This window comes from Podarcis cretensis (genome assembly GCF_951804945.1).
Source record: "Podarcis cretensis genome assembly, chromosome: 4".
NCBI classification, from domain to species: Eukaryota; Metazoa; Chordata; class Lepidosauria; order Squamata; family Lacertidae; genus Podarcis; species Podarcis cretensis.
This window is the reverse complement of record NC_137173.1, coordinates 1,116,940-1,140,778: the sequence shown is the minus strand read 5'-3', so window position 1 is coordinate 1,140,778 and position 23,839 is coordinate 1,116,940. Positions and strand designations below refer to the sequence as shown.

The window sequence follows — 23,839 nt, the reverse complement described above, 5'->3', positions numbered from 1 at the left end:
TATAAATTTAGCTGGCCCTCGGAGCAAAGAAAAAGAGACCCCACCCCAGGAGTCTGTCTGGAGAGCGGCGGAGAGACCAGGTGCAGGAAAAGGAGACAGAAGCAGGGGAGTGGGGGTGGGGGGAGCACCTCCTGAGGACCCCCACCAGAGCCAAGCATCCATTTTTCACAAGATACAAATGACTCCTTTGTCAGTCAGTACTGGCTTCATGCATTTACTTTAGTGAAGCTTTTATTGTTTGATGCATTACTGTATTTTAATATTTTGTTGGAAGCCGCCAAGAGTGGCTGGGGAAGCCCAGCCAGGTGGGTGGGGTATAAATTTATTATTATTATTATTATTATTATTATTATTATTATTATTATTAATTTACTGGAAGGCATGAGCAAGCAGGCTGATTCACATCACAAAAATCACTTCCGTTGCCTCCACAATTTGCATTGCAATCTTCCCTCTAGGAGGGCTAGAGTATGGTTACCAGATATTTTTCAATGAATCCGGGGACACTTTTTTTTTTTTTTTTTGGAAGCTGAGTAGCAACAGGGAGTCAGTAGGGGGATGGTGAGCCAAAAGACCCTGGTTTCCTCTCCTTCTGCCAGAAGCCCCCCTCCCTGCTTGTCTCTCTGAGCCAGGAGACGTCTGAAAATGGAGGAGCAAAGGCAGGCTGCACACTTAATTTACGGAAGCATTTAATGTTTGATGAATTACTGTATTTTAATATTTTGTTGGAAGCCTCCCAGAGTGGCTGGGGAACACCAGCCAGGTGGGTGGGATATTATTATTATTATTATTATTAATACTAATAATAATAATAGTTGTTGTTGTTGTTGTTGTTGTCAATTGAATTGATATACCAACCTTCATCAAAAGATCTCAGGAACATTGAAAACATAGAACTCATAAAAAGTATACAAATGATAATAAGGATAAAGGGACCCCTGACCATTAGGTCCAGATGTGGCCGACTCTGGGGTTGCGGCGTTCATCTCGCTTTATTGGCTAGGTTGGCAGGAGCAGGGACCGAGCAACAGGAGCTCACCCCGTCATGGGGATTCGAACCGCCGACCTTCTGATCGGCAAGTCCTAGGCTCTGTTGTTTAACCCACAGCGCCACCCGCGTCCCTTATACAAATGATACATCACCTCAAATCCTTTAATCAGGTGAGTTTTCTCCTTTCGAAAGAGGCAGGTGGAATCTCCACATTTGTTAAGAGAATAAAGTTGCAAGGCTAGTGAAATATGGGGAACCAAGAGCATCTGCTTGGCATGCAGTGTTGTTGTTGTTGTTGTTGTTGTTATTTACTGGAAGGCAGGAGCAACCAGGCTGATTCACATCACATAAATCCCTTCCGTTGCCTCCACATTGTGCATTGCAATCTTCCTTCTTGGAGGGCTAGAGTATGGTTACCAGATATTTTTCAATGAATCCAGGGACACTCCCACCCCCACCCCCCCAAGCTGAGTAGCAACAGGGAGTCAGTAGTGGGGATGGTGAGGCAAAAGACCCTGGCTCCCTCTCCTTCTGCTTGTCTATCCGAGCCAGGAGACGTCTGACAATGGAGGAGCAAAGGCAGGCTGCACGCTGGCGCACTGTTTCGCTTGCCAGAAACCCCAGAGAGGAGGTGGCTTGGAAAGCTGTGGGGAGCCAGGGGCCTTCTCTTTTGGCAGCTGACTCAGTATTGATCCAGGCAGAACTCCAATGTATAGTTAGCAGAGTGAACATGTAAAGACGTTACAGGAACCCCCCAAAATAGACCAGAGGCAATTGTATTTCACCCAGCAGAGCTTTACTGCTACTGAAGACAAATGAGGATACGGGTCCCAAATCCAAAACGTTCGGAATTGACCCTCTCCATCAGAAATCCAGTTGCAGCAGACTTAACTTAAACTTACCACAACTTATAATAAGTCTAAACCTTAACATTCAGCATACTATGTACAGAACACCAGAGGGAAGAGAGAGAGAGAGAGAGAGAGAGAGAGAGAGAGTAAAACCCAGGCTCCTTCTGGCCTCTTCTTACAGTCAGCATGACCTTGACAGAAGAGATGACAGAACCACTTTAACCCAGCTGTACTCAGCTTCTCTGAAGGAATAACCCAAACACCAGGAACCTTCTGCTTGTTTCTTTGATGCAGAGAAGCTTCCGGAACCCTCTTGAATTAAATAGTATAGGAAATATCAATATCAGATCCATCCTTTCTGCACTAAGAAATGCAAACTGACAGACCCTCAGGGAATGAGCTGCTGTTGTCATGAGGCCCGAAACTCAGCCAAGATTGTGAATATCGTGTTCTTGCTGATAAAGAGTTAACTCCGGCTGTGAAGTGTGGGATTTCCTGCCCAGATAACTCTGTGACACCAGCCTTCTGAATGTCGCCTGTAGGATTCATCTGTAGTTGCAGTTTTCATGGAATCCTAGAGTTGAAAGGGACCCCAAGGGTCATCAAGTCCCACCCCCTGCATTGCAGGAGTCTCAGCTAGATCACCCAAGACAGATGGCCATCCAAACTAGGCTTCTTGTATTTCTATAATCATCACTGAGTGCTAAAATAGGCTTTAAGCAGTGGACAAACGAGAACAAATAGAGGCCAGGATTCACCTAGCCCTCCCCATCTGATGCAAAATATAGCCTGCCCCCCATTCCTCGATGCCCCCATGAACCACTTGAATTTGCCTCTAGGGCACTGGGAGGGATCCTCCCCAGAACAACTCATTAGGAGAGGAGAAAGTGGATCCTTCCATCAGGGAAACTGGGATTCTTGCATAGGCAGAATAATGTGGAAAACACAAGGCGGAGTACAAAGATGAATACCCAGAATAAAAGAATTCCATTAAAGCGTTAAAATAAGCATCCATGATAAAAATGTGCAGCAAAGCAATCCTACTGAAACAACGCAGCAATTAAGAGGAAGGAAATAACAGAGCATTGTGTAGCAGATCATATTGATCCTGTTTCAGAGGAGGGCATTTCCCTTTTTCTTTTAGGGTCCAGTTTGCTTTGAAGACATCTCTGTTTGTTTCACGGACGAGGAGTGGGCGTTGCTGGATCCTGACCAGAGAGCTCTGCACAAGGGCATCATGGAGGAGAATCGTAGGATTGTGGCCTCTCTTGGTAAGGTTCCCTGTGGGATCGTCCTATCTGCCTGGAAATCCAAAAAATACCTTTATGTGACAAACCTTGTATATTTTCACAGAGCTCAGCAGCGCCCCCTACAACACCTGGGAATCTAACACCTCCACAATAAACCTTGAGCAGCTGTGATGGGATGATGAGCTGCTTGTGCGTAAAGCTTAGTCCCTCAGAGTTTGGCCTGATTATCAAAGCTCTGTCTATAGCGGAGCCCCTTAAGCATGACTCCCTCAATCGCTGGCAGAATCCGACAGTGGGCGTTTGCGGAATCTCTTCCAACATAAAAGCTCCTTAACGGAAACGCGTCTTCGGGATTCTCGGCGCGACAGTTTCCGGCGAGGGGTGGGTGTCCCTATAGGAGGTCCTGAAACTTCCCCACTATTTTCGCTGGAAGTGTCTCTGAGCCATCCCTCCGACTCACTTTCCCTCGGAGCTCCTTCTCTCCCCCTGCTGGTTCCCTCCTCTGCTGCTAAGTCTCTCCTAGCCTCCGTGAGCCCTTCCACCACCTGCCCTTCTGATGGCAGTTCCCTGACATCCACCTCCCCTCCAGGGCCCCCTTCACCCCCTCCCGTCCCTTCCTCCATGGGCGGTGAGGATGCAAAACCCCGGAAAGAACCTCCCTCATCTTCCGAAGTCTCGAACACTTCCCTCCACCGGTTGCCGTCCCTTGTCCCCGAGTACTCCTCCTCATCGGAGTCTACTCCTTCTTCCAGCTCCGATTCTGGGAACCCTTCGAACTCCTCTTCCTCGTCGGTGGTGCCAAAATGTTCCCTCCGGAACCTCATTACAGACTGAGGTTTCCTCGGGAACCGTTGATGAAACGTTTCTATTAAAACCTCGTCATTGACTTCCTCTGCAGTTACCCAGGTGTTTTCTGACTCTGGTTCCCCTTCCCAAGCTACCAAATACTCCACCTGATTACCCTTCCACCTGGAGTCAATGATTTCCGCCACATGGCTGTTGCGTTCCCTTTCTTCTATGACTGGTCCCTGTGTGAACACCCCTTCACGTCCCCCCCGTACGGTGACAGCAATGACCTGTGGAATACTGGGTGTAGTTTCATGTGGTTCGGTAACCTGAGTTTGAACGCCACTGGATTGACCTGTTGTATGACCTCAAATGGTCCCAATCTTTTGGGTCTCAATTTCTTACAACCCCCTTTGAACGGCAACCCTTGGGTCGATAGCCACACCTGGTCCCCCACCCTTATGGTTTCACCTTCCCTTCTGTTCCTGTCTGCCTGCTTCTTGTATTCTTCTTTGGCCCTTTCTAGGTTGAGTTGGAGCTGACGATGGATTGCTTCCATCTCTTCTACAAAATGTTCTGCTGCCGGGACGCTCCATCTTTCCCCTCCTTCCCCTGGAAATGCCCTGGGATGACACCCATAGTTGGCCAAAAAGGGACTCATCCCTGTGGACACATTCTCCGCATTATTGTAGGCAAATTCTGCCAGAGCCAACTTTTCTACCCAATAATTTTCTCTGTCATTGACATAACACCTCAAGTATTGTTGGAGGATACTGTTTGCTCTTTCCGCCTGCCCGTTGGTTTCAGGGTGTCAGGCAGTCGAAAGATTAACCTCTACGTGCAGTAAGCTCATGAGCTTCGTCCAGAACCTGGACATAAATTGTTTCCCTCGGTCTGAGACCACCCTCAAGGGGGCGCCATGCAACCTAAAAATGTGTTCTACAAACAACTTGGCTGTCTCTTCTGCCGTGACCGCATGTGAGCATGCTACAAAGTGGCACATCTTGGTTAACAGGTCTACTACAACCATGATGGCTGTTTTTCCCTTGGATTTCGGCAGATCCGTCATAAAATCTATGGATACTGCCTCCCATGGTCGTTCTGGTGTGGGTAGTGGTTCCAATAACCCCGCCGGTGCCCGCCTCTCCCCTTTTGCTCGCTGGCATCGGTCACACCCTCTTACATACTCCCGTACATCTTCCCGCACCTTGGGCCACCAAAACTCCCTGGTAACCAACCACATGGTTTTGTGTTGCCCAAAGTGCCCCGCTGTGGGGCTGTCGTGCAACTGTTTGAGTACCCTCCCCCTCAATTCTCCTTCGGGTATATACAGTGCCCCTTTGTAATACAATGCCCCGTTCCTTTCCTCAAAACCTCCTGGGTTCTCTCCCTCCCTCCGGAGTCCTCTGAGCTTATCCTGGGCGTATTCATCATTCTCAGTTCCCTCTACCAGTTCTCTTTGCCCCACCAATGCCGCCCCACACACCCAGTGGTCCTCTGGGATGATGTGTCTCTCTTCTGGCGCTCCCTCCCCCTCCAAATATTCTGGTTTTCGGGAGAGAGCGTCCGCCCTGACGTTTTCCGGGCCTGGCACGTAACAAATTTCAAAGTGGAATTTGGAGAACTCCTGGGCCCATCTCACTTGTCGTTGGTTGAGTACTCGTGCCGTTCTCCAATACTCTAGATTCTTGTGGTCAGTGCACACTTGGACTTTGTGTTGTGCACCAATTAGTAAGTGCCGCCATCTTCGGAACGCTTCATGAATGGCGAGTAGTTCTCGGTCATACACGGTGTAGTTCCTCTCAGATTTATTCAACTTTCGCGAGAAGAAGGCACACGGTCTCCACTCCGACTCACTCTTCCCCGGCTGCAGAAGCACCGCCCCTACTGCCCGGTCTGATGCATCAGTTTCTACTCTCATCGGTTTTTGTAGATCCACATGCAGGAGCTGTTCTTCAGATGCGAACGCTTTCTTTAGCTCTTCGAACGCTCGCTGCGCCTCTACCGTCCAAACAAATTTCTTCTTGCTGCTGAGACAATCAGTGATGGGAGCCGTCAAGTGGGCAAAGTTCTTGATGAACTTCCGATAGAAGTTTCCAAACCCTAGGAACCTTTGCACGTCCTTCTTCATTTTCGGGGTCTTCCATTCCAGTACCGCCTGAACCTTGCTGGGATCCATGGCCAATCCCTTGTCTGACAAGCGGTACCCCAGGAATTCCACCTCCTTGGTATGAAACTGACACTTCTCCAGTTTCACCCACAGCTGGTTTGCTTGCAGCTTGCCCAGTACTTCCCGGACGTCCCGTACATGCTGCTCCTCGTTCTCTGAGTATACCAACACGTCATCTAAGAAGGCCACGCAATTCTTGTAAAGCAAAGGTCCCAGGACGTGGTTCATGAATGATTGAAAACAGGCGGAGCCTGCTTGTAGACCGAAGGGCATAACGAGATACTCAAAAGCCCCTAAAGGGGTGAACATGGTGGTTTTCCATTCATCCCCCTTCCTCATCCGTATCAGGTTATACGCCCCCCTCAGGTCCAGTTTGGTAAAAATCTTTCCCTTCCTCACTCGGGTCAAAATGTCATCAATTCTGGGCATGGGGAAAGCCACTGGTTCTGACACGGCATTCAGGGCCCTGTAATCCACTACAAGCCTGGGTTTATCCGTGGTTTTTTTGTCCACAAAAAACACTGGGCTGCCCCCCACCGCTCTTGACTCTCTGATGAAACCCCGTTTCAGTTTTTGTCAATGAACTCCCTTAACTCCTGCATCTCCCTATCGGACATGGCGTACAGCTTGCCCACTGGCAGCTGGGCCCCAGGGAGTAGGTTGATTTGACAGTCAAAGGGTCTATGCGGGGGCAGTTTATCTGCTTCTCTTTCGCTGAAGACATTACCCAGGTCGGCGTATTGTCGGGGCACCTTCCCTTTATCAGTTACTTTCGTCCCTGCTAGAGTGGCCTTGGCTCCTTCCTGAGCCTTCCCCTCCTTGCAGTGTTCTAGGCAATGTGCTGACCCAAAGGAAACTACCCGCTGGTGCCATCCCACTAGCGGATCATGCAGCGCTAGCCAGCTCATCCCCAAAATAATGGGCGCTCCTCCCAAGGTGGCCACATTAAACGCTATCAGTTCTGTGTGTCTTGCCACCTTCATTATCATTGGGACAGTCTGTTGGTTAACTTCTCCCCCCAACAGCTCCCTCCCATCAATCGTGGTCACCTGCAAAGGGTTACTTAAAGGGATAGTCTGTATCTGGTGTTCGGCTGCAAACTCTTTACTCATAAAATTACAGGAGCTGCCTGAGTCCAATAGCGCCTTTATCTTTAGTGGGTGTCTGTTTGGCAGCTCTAGCAACACCTCTATTACAAGCGCTGGTCTTGGGGGCTCCGGCGTGGGCACATTCACTGCTCTTTGGCCTGGCTGCTGTGCCCCGATGGTGGCAGCCAGGCGTTGGCTTTTACTTGCTCCTTAACCCCCTCCTCCTCCCCCCCAACAGCTCCCGCCATCCCTTGCCATTCCTTTCTTTGCGGGCAGACTCTGGCAAAGTGACCTGGCTGTTGGCAGAGAAAACATTTCTTGGCGCTCTTTCCCTCCTTCTTCCCCCCTTCACTGGGTTTTGAAACTGCGCGCGCGCGCGCTGTTCCAATTTCCATCGGCTCTACTGGCGGGGAATGCTTCTCTGGAATCTCTGGAATGCGGAAATCCCTCCAACGTTCCCCTTTCCCTTCCCGCTTCTCCAAAGCTCTTGCCTCCTGGCGTGCTCCTATGGCCAGCGCGGATTTGGTCAGCTGGTCCATAGACTCCGCCCTGGGCGCCCGGGAAAGTTCGTCCTTCACCGCCGAAGATAGCCCTTCTTCGAACAGCATTTGTATCGGTTCCGCCGACAGGTCCCACCCCAATTTATGGATCAACATGGTGAACTCAGTCCAGTACTCATGGACAGATCGGTTCCCCTGTTTACACGCCATTAACTGTCTGCGCACCACTCCCTGCTCAATCTCGCTGGAAAACATCAGATCCATGGCGTGAAAAAACTTCCTCGAGTCCTTTAGGGCGTCATTATTCGCTGCCATCAGGGGCCTCGCCCAGTCTTTCGCCCCCCCCTTCGAGATGCCCAATCACAAACGCTACCCTCGATTCCTCATCGGGAAAGTCATCAAACTGCAGATTGAGGGCATATTGCATCTCTGTCCTAAAGGCTTGATAGTTTCTGGGATCACCCCCAAACTTTTGTACCAATCCTGGCACCTTCCTTGCGAGTGGGGTGGTTTTTCCCTTTTCTGCATCCTGAGCCCGCCTCTCCTCGAGCCTCGCCGTTTGCAGTGCTAGCTGGACTTCCAACACCCTGTACCTTTCTTCCAGGCTTGGACCCGCTCCAGCTCCTCCTGCGTCTCCGGCTCCTGTTGGGTTGCTCATGATGCCTCTCCTTGCACAAGCGGCTTTCAGGGACTGTCGGATTGCTGTGATGGGATGATGAGCTGCTTGTGCGTAAAGCTTAGTCCCTCAGAGTTTGGCCTGATTATCAAAGCTCTGTCTATAGCGGAGCCCCTTAAGCATGACTCCCTCAATCGCTGGCAGAATCCGACAGTGGGCGTTTGCGGAATCTCTTCCAACATAAAAGCTCCTTAACGGAAACGCGTCTTCGGGATTCTCGGCGCGACAGTTTCCGGCGAGGGGTGGGTGTCCCTATAGGAGGTCCTGAAACTTCCCCACTGTTTTCGCTGGAAGTGTCTCTGAGCCATCCCTCCGACTCACTTTCCCTCGGAGCTCCTTCTCTCCCCCTGCTGGTTCCCTCCTCTGCTGCTAAGTCTCTCCTAGCCTCCGTGAGCCCTTCCACCACCTGCCCTTCCGATGGCAGTTCCCTGACAGCAGCAAATTACACTTTTTTCTTATATATATAATTTTTAAAATTATTCTCCATTTAATATTGTACATTTGCATCATCATTATCCGCTATACCACCCTGGCTCTTTAGAGTCTCAACTTCCTTCCCTGCCACCTCATGGCTTTCAAAATTAATCTTTATATCATTGCAATTTGTACATTTTCCAATTCTTACTACACTCATTACAGAATGGCTCAAAATTTAAATATAGAAAGGTAGAAAATTTCTCATTACAAGTCTTCAGACAACCCTGCTAGTGATGTTACTTGCTTACAATAATCTTTCAGATATCGTATAAATTTACTCCAACCCTTTTGGAATACTTAATCGTGCTGGTTTTGAATTTTTCCTGTCAGTGTCACCAGATTTGCAAAGTCCATCATTTTCATCTGCCAGTCTTCTAACAGAAATTCTCACCATGTCAATTAATACTGAGTTTGGGAACCTTTAGCTTTAATTCTGGCCTTGCAACGTCTTCCCATGGAGCGAAGCAAGTTTCTTAGTTCTGCAGCTGTAATAACGTGAAACCAAGATGGAATTATTGCCTCTGTTAATTGGGCTTTATTGCTGGGTTGCTTCTGACTAACAAGTTTCTTTAGTTGGCTCCATAGATTTCTGATTGGGTTAAGGTCTGGGCTATTCCCAGGCCATTCCAGCAGTGGAATTGATTATCTTGAAACCATCTTTTGCACACAGCAGCAACATGACATGGAGCTGAATCCTGTGGAAATATAAAATAAAAATGAATCAGTAAATATTTATATAAATATATCTAAATGCTTCAGTATCTGGGGAAAGATCACATGTGGAACGCTTCAGTTTGGGCTCAAGTATTTCATTTATGTATTTTGGAGCATTTACATTCCGTTTTATGACACAAATTCTGCCCACACCTTTTGCTGCCATATAACCCCAGATCATAACACTATCTGCGTGTTTCACGGTCGGTGTAATGCAAGTAGGATATAAATCAGGGGTCGGCAAGCCTTACCCCGTCTGGGCCAGTTCACTCCCACAAACCGGATCCATGGGTAAGATCGCGCGCATGAGTGCGATCTCTGCCGTCTGCATCTCTGCAGAAGTGATTTCCGGCACCGCAGAAGCGAGTCCCTGTGCTGCGCCGCGCCGGTTTAGCGCAGCACGTGGGAATATGCTGAGCAGATGGCTCAGTTCGGGGGGCCGCTCGTGGGCCACTTTCGGCCCATAGGCCACAGATTGCCAACCCCTGATGCAAATCTCTGATTCTTCTCCTCGCATATTTCATGCCATTAGTACCAAGCAAGGAGATTTGGGTCTCATCCAAATAACACTGTCCCATTGTTCTGCTGTCCAGTTAACATGGGTTGTAGCACAGTTTAATCTTTTCCACCTTTGCTTGAGAGATAATGGCTTTTCCCTTGGAATTCTAGCATTTAGACCAGTCCTTGCACTCAACTTCACATTACATTGCGCCATGTCATCTTGTAAACACCCAGATGATTTCCTTTTTATATATATATATATAATTTTTTTATTAAGGTTTTTACATTACAAAAAATAAAAAGAAAAAGAAGAAAAAAGAAAGAAAAAATACAAAGTAAAAATTGTTAAAAACAATCGATCTTTCCATCACATTATTTTTCATTAACTTGTTTCTCGGACCTCCTCATACCTCCCTTTTTTGTATTCCAGATCAAATTATTAATTCAACAATTTCTTTCCCTCTTTACGCTATCCAAATCTTATTTTTAAATTATTACAATCTTGAATTTTTACTTATATAAACCCGTTTTTTCATATTCTTTTAACCCATTACAGTTAGAAACCACTTAATTCCAATCCAACATTATTCTAACATTCATTAATTTTACAGTGTCTCTGTAAATAGTCTTTAAATTTCTTCCAGTCTTCTTCCACTGACTCTTCTCCCTGATCTCGTATCCTGCCAGTCATTTCTGCTAGTTCCATGTAGTCCATCACCTTCATCTGCCATTCTTCCAAAGTGGGTAGATCTTGTGTCTTCCAATATTTTGCGATAAGTATTCTTGCTGCTGTTGTGGCATACATAAAGAAAGTTCTATCCTTCTTTAACACCGATTGGTCAACTATGCCCAGAAGAAAGGCCTCTGGTTTCTTCAAGGGGGTATATTTAAATACCTTTTTCAGTTCATTATATATCATCTCCCAGAAAGCCTTAATCCTTGGGCATGTCCACCAAAGATGAAAAAATGTGCCTTCATTTTCTCTACATTTCCAACATTTATTATCGGGCACATGATAAATTTTTGCAAGCTTGACTGGGGTCATGTACCACCTATAAATCATTTTCATAATATTCTCTCTTAAGGCATTACATGCCGTAAACTTCATACCTGTGGTCCATAACTGTTCCCAGTCAGCAAACATGATATTATGTCCAACATCTTGTGCCCATTTAATCATAGCGGATTTAACCGTTTCATCCTGAGTGTTCCATTTCAACAGCAAGTTATACATCCTTGACAAATTCTTAATTTTGGGTTCTAGCAATTCTGTTTCTAATTTTGATTTTCCCACCTGGAAGCCAATTTTCTTGTCCAAATTATATGCCTCCATTATCTGATGGTAATGAAACCAGTCTTGCACTTTATCTTTTAATTTCTCGAAACTCTGCAGTTTCAATCTATCTCCTTCTTGTTCCAAAATTTCCCAATATTTCGGCCACTTGGCCTCCATATTGAGCCTTTTCAGAGCTTTCGCTTCCATCGGTGACAGCCACCAGATAATTTTCTTCTGTCACGTTCGCAGTCTCTCCATTTTCAATCGTCACTTGCTGTTGTGCACCTTTTCCTGCCTTTACCAGTCTGATTTTGTAGTAACTGAGTCTCCTTATACCTCTTCAAAAATTTGGAAATGCCAGCTTTTGTTACGTTTCCCCCAATCTTGCTTCTAATTTCTCCATAACTATAGCCTTGTTCACTTAATAGTACTATTTTACATTGCTTTATGGTTGACCAGTCAACTCTTTGTGCCATTTTAAAATTTTTATCATGTTCTGCAAACTCGCTAAATGAAAGAACACAAAAGAACCAACAACAACTTGATAGCAATCACATAACACACTGACAAAACAAAATTTAAAAAATCCTTCCAGTAGCACTTTAGAGACCAACAAAGTTTGCTGTTGGTATGAGCTTTCGTGTGCATGCACACTTCTTCAGATACCAGCTCCTACCAATAACAAACTTAGTTGCTCTCTAAGGTGCTACTGGAAGGAATTTTTTTATTTTGTTTCGGCTAAGAAAGATCAACACGGCTACCTACCTGTAACACTGACAAAAGTCAACCTAAGCAAGTTTGCTTCCTTTTTCTGGTTATTTGGCTATGGCTTTTTAATTTAATACAGATAATTGAACAAAGTTTGTTGCATTACATTCTTGATTAAATTATCTGTCCATTGCTAAATAATTTCACGATATTACTCCAAAAGAAGTGCTGTTATGAGCCGGTGTTATGAGCCATCAAACCTCTGAAATACACTTTCCCCCAAAGGCTTCTACAATTTTGGCCACTACTATATATCAAAAAAAGCAACATTCAACAACCCATCAGAATCTAATAATAAATATGTTGATTAATGACAAACAACAAAGGTAATGAACACTCACCCAACTCCCTTCAGTTCTTCTTCATTTGTTCCTGAGGCTCTAATCCCTTTTTGTCTCAATTGCAGATTGTGATGAATTAGAAATCAAGAACAAAGGTGAACACGACAAAATCCCCAGAGAGGAGAAGCCACGGAAAAATTTGGAGTATGGAGACAGCTGCAGTCATAGCTCCCATTCCACATCCCATCAAAGAAATCTCATTGGAAAGAAACCCTATCAGTGCACGGAATGTGAAAAGAGCTTCAGGAAGAACGCCCATCTCACTAAGCATCAGAGAATTCATACAGGGGAGAAACCCTATCAGTGTGTGGAATGTGGAAAGAGCTTCCGTCAGAGCTCCGATCTCACTTCCCATCAAAGAATTCATACAGGGGAGAAACCCTATCAGTGTGTGGAATGTGGAAAGAGCTTCAGTCGGAGAAACTCTCTCACTGTACATCAAAGAATTCATACAGGGGAGAAACCCTATCAGTGTGTGGAATGCGGAAAGACCTTCAGTGTGAGCTCCTATCTCACTGTACATCAAAAAATTCATACTGGGGAGAAACCCTATGAGTGCATGGAATGTGGAAAGAGCTTCAGTCGTAGTGCATCTCTCACTTCCCATCACAGCATTCATACAGGGGAGAAACCCTATCAGTGTGTGGAATGTGGAAAGAGCTTCAGTCACAGCCACAATCTCACTTCCCATCAGAAGATTCATACAGTAGAGAAACCCTATGAGTGTGTGGAATGTGGAAAGCACTTCAGAATGAGAAGCAATCTCAATACCCATCAAAGAATTCATACAGGGTACAAACCCTTTCAGTGCATAGAATGTGGAAAGAGCTTCAGTCAGAGCGCCAATCTCACTTCCCATCAAAGAATTCATACAGGGGAGAAACCCTATCAGTGCGTGGAATGTGGAAAGAGCTTCCGTCAGAGCTCCGATCTCACTTCCCATCAAAAAATTCATACAGGGGAGAAACCCTATCAGTGTGTGGAATGCGGAAAGAGCTTCAGTCGGAGAGACTGTCTCTCTTCCCATCAAAGAATTCATACAGGGGAGAAACCCTATGAGTGCATGGAATGTGGAAAGAGCTTCAGTCATAGCTCCCATCTCGCTTCCCATCAAAAAATTCATACAGGGGAGAAACCCTATCAGTGTGTGGAATGTGGAAAGAGCTTTAGTCGGAGCTACTCTCTCACTTCCCATCACAGAATTCATACAGGGGAGAAACCATATCAATGTGTGGAATGTGGGAAGAACTTCAGTGATAGCTCCCATCTCACTTCCCATCATAAAAGTCATACAGGGGAGAAACCCTATCAGTGTGTGGAATGTGGAAAGAGCTTTAGTCGGAGGTACTCTCTCACTTCCCATCAAAGAATCCATACAAAGGTTGGAAAAACCATTATACAGCTTTAGGAGACAGGCAAATCAGCACATTTTAAACCAGGCCTTTGGCTGATTGACATGTAATGTCCTTTTAAAACGTGGTGGGGAGGGGGGGTTACAGATGTGTATTGTGTTTTTATATTGTGCTTTTATGTTGTAACCATCCTTAGACCTGTGGGTGCAGGGGTTAGGAGCCTACCCTTAGAGGCCGAGGGGTCTTTGCCCCCCAATAATATATTTGAAGGTGCCACACCCCCAGTTGATAGGCATTGACATTCCAATGGCATGCATGCATCATGTGATTTATTGTGCTATGCGGGCCTTACCTGATCCCACCACCAATATTTTATTCAATTCAGCCCTACTGGGTCGAATATTATACAAATTAAATAAAGACATAAATCGCCTTCCTTTGCACATGTTCCAGCTTGTCAATATCCTTATTTATTATCATTTTTAATATTATGTGCCCTTCATCTGAAGATTTCACAATATAAACATACTAGATGAAAGCATGGCTTTCTCAAAAACAAGTAAAGCCAGAGAAATCTCTCCTCCCCCTTTTTTGGATGGAGTTACAAACTTTGTTGATCAGGGGAGAGCTGTGGAAATGGTGCGTCTTGATTTCAGTAAGGCTATTGACAAAGTGCCCCCATAAAATATTTACTTGGAAGCTGGTAATATGTGAGCTGAACAAGGTAACTGTTAGGTGGATTTGACTGACCAAACCCGAACAGACTTCCTTCATGGTTCCTCATCATCCTGGGAAAAGTGACAAGAGGGCTGCTGCAGGGTTCTGTCCTGGGCCCGTTGTTGTTCAACGTCTATAAAAATGACTTGCATGAAGGAAGTGAGGGGGTGCTCATCCCATTTGCAGACGACACCAAATGGGGAGCGGAGGCCAATGTGGCAGAAGGCAGAATCAGATCAAGGGCAGGAATAGTACCACTTTATTCTGCCTTGGTCAGGCCCCACCTAGAATACTGGGTTCAGTTCTGGGCACCACAAGTTAAGTATCTTAAATTTTGGTTGCCTAGAGAAATCAAAAGGTGGGGAAACACAATCCATATTCCTTTTATAACATGTGGCCAATGTTTATTGAATACATGTATTTTTAATACTGTTGTAGGAATCCACCCAGCACTCAGTAATTATTGTTAAACATTAAATATGGGGTGCTTAAGCACTACCCACCCCCCCGATCTCTCAGAGTGAAAATACCTCTGTGGGCGGGATCGACAAATAGGATAGCTTGAAGAACACACCAGCCCTGTGTGTACCTAGAGAGAACCACTGTATATATAGGGATAGTAAGTTGTGATGGCAGTGAGTCGTGCACGAGTGCAGTTCATTTATAAAGTTGGTTTTATTCCAAGAAAAGAACAGATTACCAGGAGCTCCTCTCCCGTGAGCTGGTTGCCATTACGATGATGACTCAACTAAGTTCTCAGTGTCACGTTTCATCCTACAAATGCAACGTGGGAGGAACCTTCTCTTCATACTCTGTGACAAATCGCATCCTTTTTCCTGCTCTTGAATACTCAAAGGCTGGCCCGCCATGTCTGAGAGGCTATCAGTGGAGTTCAGCCTTTCACCTACATTCTGGGAGAGTGTTTCCATGACAACCTCCCCCCCTCTTTGCTCTGGGCCATCTTCCAACCCTGGCAACTGCTTAGAATCAGAAGCTTCCTGTATCCTGACATCAGTGTTTATATAGAGAAGAAATAAAAATGTCAACTAATACCAAGAAAGGACAGCCAAACCCAACACTCCTTACTTTAATGGCAAGATGCCACTCCGTAGTGTTTGAGCTTCTTGTGGTGGTTTTTAAAAAAGAATAAGCAGAGTAAAAAGAACAGGACTTTGAAAGGGGGGAGCTGCTGAGCTGCCTGCTGCTGCCTGTGTACTAAAAATTTTGTGGACTGTGACTGGGTGACTTGACCTTGACACTTTGGAATAGTTACGGCTAATGGGGTAGATAAACCTGAGAAAAGCAAAGTTAAAGACAAAAGAGGCTCCAAAGACCAACCTTTGAAGAGTCAGTGATGCATATGTTAACAGAAATAAGAACAGATTTTAAAGGAACCCAGCAGAATGTACAGGAGCTAAAACAAGAATTTGCAGATTTGAAATCAGGTTTTCAAGAGGTCAGGGAAGAAGTTGCTGATCACGATAAAAAGACTGATGGAATTGGAAACAGTGAGAGTACTTGATGTGGAGAGGACCCAACAGGAGGCGCTTAATGCAATTGCCTTCTTACAGATGAAGGAACGTGAGAACCAACTGAGAGTGAGAGGCACACCTCAATTGGAACAAGATAATCTTAAGGATTGGCTAATTGAGGAGTTTACAGCCTGCTGGGATCTGGAAAAAGATGAGTTAAGTTCCTGGATTGAGATGGCCTATAGGCCATCTAAGAAAGATTCAAAAGTGGTATATGACTGTATACTGGTTTTCAAGACAAAGGAACAGAGAGACAGGATTTTGAGCCTACATTACAAAAAAAGTCTGAAGATAAAAGACAAGCCAATTGTTTTGTTCAAGGAGATTCCAAAACACTTTTTGAATTTAAGGAACAATTACGCGGACCTGGCTGGAGCTCTGAGAAGGAAGAATATCTTCTTCAGGTGGGAGTTCCCAGAGGTCCTCTTCTTCAAATTTCAAGGAAGGGAACAAAGAATTAAGACCGTTGAAAAAAAATGAGTTTTTTGGGGGGAAAAAACATTGAGGAACTTGGATTGGAAAGTCCACAGGCATCGGGGGCAGGTGCGGGGGCTCCCTAATATCACAAGATGGCACTGAGAATTTACTCTTGGAATGTTAACGGCTTGAACTCACGACAAAAAAGGAACCAAGTGTATCGTGTTAGCAAAACAGAATTTGGATATAATTTGTCTGCAAGAAACTCATGTCACCAGATTACATAGAAAAGTACTTCAGAATAAAAGACTTGGACAGGAATTCATTTCATCGGACAAAGTGAAGAAAAGAGGAGTGGTCTTCTATTAAAGTAAAATGGAATCGTAAAATGTTGTTTAAAGATGAGGAGGGAAGATATATTGCAGTAAAAGACAAGGCAGAAGGCGAGAAATATTTGCTCTTGGGAATTTATGCACCAAATGATGGCAAAGCGGAATTTTTTAAGAATCTGGAAACAAGATTTCTGTATTATATGGATTACAAATTGATTTTGATGGGAGATTTGAACGGTGTCACATCAACCCTTATGGATAGAACACAGAGACAGAAAGTTATGAATTCTGGCAGACTACCGAAGGTCTTTTTTGAAATGGTGGACAAATTTGATCTGTCAGACATACGGAGAGTGAGAAATCCAACAGAAAAAGCCTTCACATTCTATTCCGATGCAAATCAATCATTCTCAAGAAATGACTATTTATGGATATCCAGAGATATTGTTCCCAGAGTAACAAAGTTGAAATATGCCCAAAGACTTGCTCTGATCATAATGCTGTTTTTGGAAATGAAAATATTTCTGCAGGGATCCTTCAGATGGAGAATGAATGATGATTTGTTGAGGAATGAACAGACAACTGGGAAAGCCCAAAAGACTCTTAAAGATTACTTTGAGATACGGACTAAGAAAATAGACAATATTTTGTCTCAATTAAAAGATAGCAGAATTTGAGATGTAACCCAAAGAACCTGCAGATCCAAAAGGAAATTAAAGCTTTACAGATTCAGTATTCCCAGAATATAAACCAGGAAATAGAATGGAAAATAAGGATGATGAGACAAAGGAATTTTGAATCTGCAAATACATGTGGAAAACTGCTTGCTTGGCAGTTAAAAAAGAGACAGAAACAAAGTACTACTACTAATATTGTATCAGAAGGAAAGTCTGTGGATGGCCCTGCAGAGATAAGAAGATGCTTTCAGAAGTATTATAAACATCTGTATAAAAGTGGAAAAGAAGTTAAAGATAAAATTGAGCAATTTAAATGGATTGCAAAAAATTCCCTAAAATAAAAAGATCCTGCTTAATGGAATGATTACAAGACAAGAGGTTGAGAATGCAATAAATGAGATGCAGCTAGGCAAAGCACCAGGGCCAGATGGTTTGTCAAGAAAGTACTATAAGACCCTGAAAGATTGGCTTATTCAGCCAATGATGGACGTGTGCAACAAGATATTAAGAGGGGACAAAGCACCTGAAACCTGGAAAGAAGCTTTTATAACCCTGATGCCAAAACCAGATCAAGATAGGTCCAACGTGAAAAATTATAGACCAATCTCACTACTCAAAGTGGATTACAAAATTTTTGCTAACCTTTTGGCCAATAGGTTGAAGAAGGTGCTAACAGATTATATTCACAAGGATCAGGCAGGATTTCTGCCTGGGAGACATATGAAAGATAATATTAGGAATATAATTGATGTGTTAGAAAGGTTGGATGTTTAAAAAAAACTAAAGCGATGTTAATGTTTATTCTGAGAAGGCCTTTGATAATGTTTCATGGAGTTTTATGAAAAGAATTTAGAAAGTATTGAGGTTGGACAAGAATTTTTAAATGGTATTAATGTGATCTATTTTGAACAAAAAGCTAAAATTATAGTTAATAATGTGGTTTCAGAAGAAATTAGAATTGAGAAAGGAACCAGGCAAGAGTGCCCACTTTCCCTTCTGCTTTTTATTTCGGTCCTGGAGGTTTTGCGAAATATGCTAAGAAAAGAGGAGGAGGTTAAAGGAATAACAGTAGGCTCTAAACAATATATAGTGGTACCTCGGGTTAAGTACTTAATTCGTTCCAGAGGTCCGTACTTAATCTGAAACTGTTCTTAACCTGAAGCACCACTTTAGCTAATGGGGCCTCCTGCTGCTGCCACACCGCCGGAGCACAATTTCTGTTCTCATCCTGAAGCAAAGTTCTTAACCTGAAGCACTATTTCTGGGTTGGTGGAGTCTGTAACCTGAAGCGAATGTAACCTGAAGCATATGTAACCCGAGGTACCACTGTAAGTTAAAAGCCTTTGCTGATGATCTGGTGTTAACTTTAGAAGACCCAGACTCCAGTGCAGTGAAAGCACTGGAGCTGATTCAGGAGTTCGGACAAGTAGCAGAATTCAAGTTAAATAAGAGCAAAACCAAAGTGTTGGGGGGGAAACTTAGATAATGAGGAGAGAAAAATCCTTCAGGAAAGATAGGCCTTGTTTTTGTGAAGAAAGTGAAATATTTGGGTGTGAATTTATCAGTGAAAAATTTGAGTTTATATAAAGATAATTATGAGAAACTATGGAATGAAATTAAGAGAGAACTTGAGATCTGGTCAAATTTAAAATTGTCATTAATGGGCCGAATATCAGTGGTTAAGATGAACGTATTGCCAAAGATGTTTTTATTCCAAGCTTTACCAATTATTGACAGTGTTAGACGTTTTAAAGAATGGCAGAAAGCATTGTCTAAATTTATAAAATAAAATAATATTTTAATATAATATTAATGTTAATATTTTAATATAAAATATTAACAGAAGCAAAAGAGACTGGGGGATTTTCCCTGCCAGATTTGAAGATTTATTTTGAGGCAGCAGCTTTCTGCTGGATTACGGAATGGATTCAAATAGCTAATGCTGATGTGTTAGATTTGGAACGATTTGACAATGTATTTGGTTGGCATGCATACTTATGGGATGACAAGATATTGGCTCATAAAGGTTTTAAAAATCATGTAATTAGAAAATCTTTATATAATGTATGGATAAGATATAAAGCTCACTTGGAAAGGAAAACACCCAGATGGTTTTCATCAATGGAAGCAAACGCACAGAGAAAGTTGAATATGGAGAGTAAATGGTTGAAATATGCTGATTTACTAGTGAAAGATAATGAAGAATTTAAGTTAAGACCATTTGATAAAATTAAAGATAAATTGGATGGATGGTTACAATGTTATCAGATTAATGAACTATATAAACTTGATAAGAAAAATGGTTTTGCAATAGAAAAATCTAAATTGGAAACAGAATTGTTAGATACCAATGTTAAAAATCTCTCTAAAATGAATAATTTGTTGTTAGAATGGCATACAAAGGACGAACAAGTTAAATCTGTGATGATAGATTGGGCAAGAGATGGACACAATATAATGCTGGCAGATTGGGAAAGGCTGTGGAAGAAAGGGGTTAAGTTTACTGCATGTACTGTATTAAAAGAAAATATTATGAAAATGCTGTATAGATGGTACTTAACCCGAGTGAAATTAGCAAAGATGTATCATACAAATGATAACTTGTGTTGGAAATGCAAAGGAAAAGGAGGTACTTTCCATCATATGTGGTGGACGTGTCCTAAGGTGAAAGGCTTCTTGGAAAAGATATATAATGAGTTAAAAAAATGTTGAGAAATACATTTATTAAAAAAACAGAAGCCTTTCTACTTGGAATAATAGGACTGGAATTGCCCCAAAAAGATGTTAGACTGGTTTTTGTATGCCACTACAGTGGCAAGACTTTTATTAGCCAAAAATTGGAAATCACAAGAGATACCAACAATAGAAGAATGGCAGGTGAAGATGTTGAACTTTTTGGAGCTGGCCAACCTGACTGGAAGAATCCGTGACCAGAAAGGAGACACAAGAGGACTGGAAGAAATTTAAAGAATATTTAGCTAAATATTGTAATATAAGATAAAGAGCAATTTTTTGGAAGTAATAATTAGGCTTTAGGAGTAGAATAAGTATATGTTGTTAATAAACATTAAGGATTAGAATATTAATAAAGGAGAAGTTGTTAGTAAATGAAAGAAGTTAATATTATTAGAAATATGAATTTGGAGAACTGCTAAACGGGTGATATAATGAAATTCAGGTAGAGGGAATTTGAGGAAGTCAGTTATCAATGAAATGAAACTAGGATTTGGAAGTAGAAATTCTTCTTTATGTGTTTTTCTTTGTTTTTGTGTATTGTAATGTTTTTTTTTCTTTTTTCTTTTTTATGTGATAAATGTGAAAACCAATACAAAATTGGGGGGGGGGGGGAAAGAGAAGAAAGAGAACAAGGACAGGAAAGTCCAGGAGGATAAGAAAAGAAGCAGAGTTTCCCACAACTATATTATTGTACTTAAGTGCAGTTCCATATTTGATGTTGATATTTGACTTTGTGTCTAATAAAAATTAATGAATTTGAACGTTATATTGTGGAACATCAATGGTTTGAACAATAAGGTAAAAAGGCATAAAACTGAGCGTATCCTAAGAAAGAAAAACTGGGACGTCATTGGTCTCCAGGAAACACATATAGCAAAGAAACATGACAGAGTTTTGATAGATAAGAAATTAGGAACAGAATACATAGCTTCAGATGTTTCCAAAAAGAGGGGAATAGTTTTATATATATATATATATATATATATATAACTATATATATATATATATAGTTATATATATATATATATAGTTATATATATATATATATATACCAAAAGATAGATGCAAAAATCCTATCTAAAGATGACGAAGGAAGAATATTAGGAATACAATTGACAAAAGGCAGAGAAGAAATAATTTTGGGTGGGGGTATACGCAGGGCCATCTTAAGCAAATCTGGTGCCATGGTGCAAAGATCCCTCCAGCGCCCCTCCCCCCGTTTCCCAGAGTTCATGACCTTTTTTAAGGGGGAGGGAACCCCAAAGTTGTTGACTTTTTTAGGAAAGGTTCTCCCTTTTTTTAGGGAGCTGACACCACACTTACACATTATCTCTGCTTGGGAAAGGAAAACAGGAAACATAAACTTCTTTAGTTGCTCATTAATTAACAATGCACTTATATATACAACACCATGTTTTGTTTTTTCTTGTTTTTTAAGACAAATTATCTTAATGTAACACCTTGTTTTTAGCAATGTTGATTTCTTTTTAAATTCAGATTTAAAAAAAACAACAACCCTAAATGACTGCCAGAATTAAAAACCATCCAAGAGGCTCACAGCAGACCCAGAAATTATAGATAAAGCCTAAATCTGGCAACAGACAGGAAGGGGTTTTCCCCCCCTTAACCTGGTGTGTGTGTTAATATATGCATGTGTAAAAGAGAAAGAAATCTATGAGCAAGTGATGCTATGCAGCAAGAACTAGCTAGTGTGATCTGCACAGAAAACAACAGAATTAGGAAGCATCATTGTTTTAAACAAAAGCCAAAGATCCAGAAGGAATTGTCAGCTGGTATAGCAGTGCAACACTTCAGGCCATTTTTTTCGCACAAAGAGGACAGATCAGTGTGACTTTTTCATTCTAAGCACTAGCAGGGCTTTTGTTGCACTGCCCACTGTGATCCAAGCCAATTTTGCTTGTGTTCCTTTGACCCACAATAATTACACACACAATATCAGATTGCAGAACTAGCTGGAACATATCCAAGGGAAAGCATATTATTGTTCAGAGGTGCTTTCCTTTCACAAGAGATTAAAGGAAAATAAACACAGGGGGGGAAAGGATCATCTTAAATAAATTATCTGAGATAGTTCTCTGTTAAAGCACCTGATAGGATATAATAGTAGCGGCTTATGGAACACAGGAAGCTGAGTTTATTGTCTACAGTGACTGGCAGTGGTGAGGGTTTCAGACAGGGGACACTCCCAGCTCTACCTGAAGATATTGAGGATTGAACCTGGGATCGATCTACTGCATGCAAAGCAGCAGCGCTCACACTACATGGGAATATATATAGATATATGGGGTTCAAGACAGCCTCCATGTTCTGTAGTCTCAGATGCATGTGGGCCAGCTAAAATCTGACAAGTCACTCCTGGTCTTAAATTGTCCAAGCAAAATGGCCTAGCTTTGTTGGGATACTGCCAGGGAGATGGGGGATCAGGCAGGCCCCCAGCTTGCTCCGGACGATCACCGGTCTCCCATGGAACAGCATCAATCAGTTAACAACACGAGACTCAGTTATGTCCCAAGACCTGTGCACACTCTGTCAGCAGAGTGTATAAATCATCCACAACGAAAGAGGCGGACAGAGGAATATGTGCAAGCAAAAATGTACAGCATTTATTCAGCGTAGTCCAGGAACAAAGGAAACCATGACTGCTTGCCTTCGTGTCCAGCGAAAAAGCCGTAACACAGAAGCTACATAGGACGGAAGTTCCCAGCAGTGCTGGGAGTAAACAGGCATGTGACACACAAACGTCATGCCTGTACCCTTTTAAGCTGGAATGGAGCTATATCCTAACAAGCGTAACCTGGCACAAAAATGAGGAAAAAATGCTGAGCTTCGATATACCTCAGTCAGTAAAGCATGAGACTCTTAATCTCCAGGTTGTGGTTTCAATCTTGGGCTGGACTAGATGGCCCTGGTGGTTCCCTTCCATCTCTGTGAAGGGTTCTGCTATTCTGTTGTATCTGAAGGGCTGTTCACAGGGAAGATGGAGAGATGCTTGTGCTGTGATTCCTGCACTGGAGGGGGTTGGTCTAGAGGACCCTCGAGGGTCCCTTCCAACCTTCCAGTTCTGTGGTCCTATGGTTAAAATACTCATGGATGGGATGTGCCCTGCCAAACCAGCCTGTAGCCCAAGCCCCATTCACCAGGCGAGACCCGGTGAGCCGAAGGAGCGCTCCGCAGTGGCAACGGGGCTGCCCAGGAGAGCAAAAGGCAAGAAACCATCAAGATAAAAAATAATCAGATTTGCCCCTTAGCACCAACAGCAAATAAAGCAAAGGTCCACCTCAATATTTAAGCTCCGTAGAAGGTCTACCCTTTGAGTAGTGCTTTTTTAAAAAAAGGAAACAGAAGGCACAACATGTACATGCAGTTTATTCTATCCCATTTTCTGAACTACTGCTATCATTTTCCATTTTCTCTTCCTCTTCCTTTTTGTCATTTTTCTCGTGGCCTTCTAAAAACTGCTTTGGGGGGAAACCTGCTTTTCCTCCATTTTTTCTGGCCTTCACATAGGCCCTGTTCTAAGAGCTGCATTTTATAGCACTCACTTTCTAGAACTCACTTTAGTGTTTTAAGCCCTAAATAACTTCGGCCTCACATGGCTGAAAGACCTCACAGGGGCAGAACCTCACAGGTGGGAAGATCAGCAGAGGGGAAGCTTTGGGGGAATTT

General features: G+C 43.1%; 1 protein-coding gene across 1 annotated transcript; it reads left to right on the top strand.

The window, feature by feature from the left end:
- Positions 1-1,070: 1,070 nt before the first annotated feature.
- LOC307214813 (uncharacterized protein) lies at positions 1,071-20,918 on the top strand. The gene is made up of 3 exons (XM_079973835.1): positions 1,071-1,161; positions 2,987-3,113; positions 12,455-20,918. The coding sequence occupies exons 1-3, from the start codon at positions 1,132-1,134 to the stop codon at positions 13,795-13,797; spliced, it is 1,500 nt and encodes a 499-aa protein (XP_079829961.1). The 5' UTR covers positions 1,071-1,131; the 3' UTR covers positions 13,798-20,918.
- Positions 20,919-23,839: the final 2,921 nt, after the last annotated feature.

What these genes read in the sequence shown, in the direction of transcription:
- LOC307214813 (XM_079973835.1), top strand. Translation starts at nt 1,132, where the DNA reads ATGATACATCACCTCAAATCCTTTAATCAG. An exon ending in ACCTCAAATCCTTTAATCAG is followed by an intron (nt 1,162 to 2,986) that starts GTGAGTTTTCTC and finishes TTTTTCTTTTAG; the next exon opens with GGTCCAGTTTGCTTTGAAGA. An exon ending in TAGGATTGTGGCCTCTCTTG is followed by an intron (nt 3,114 to 12,454) that starts GTAAGGTTCCCT and finishes TCTCAATTGCAG; the next exon opens with ATTGTGATGAATTAGAAATC.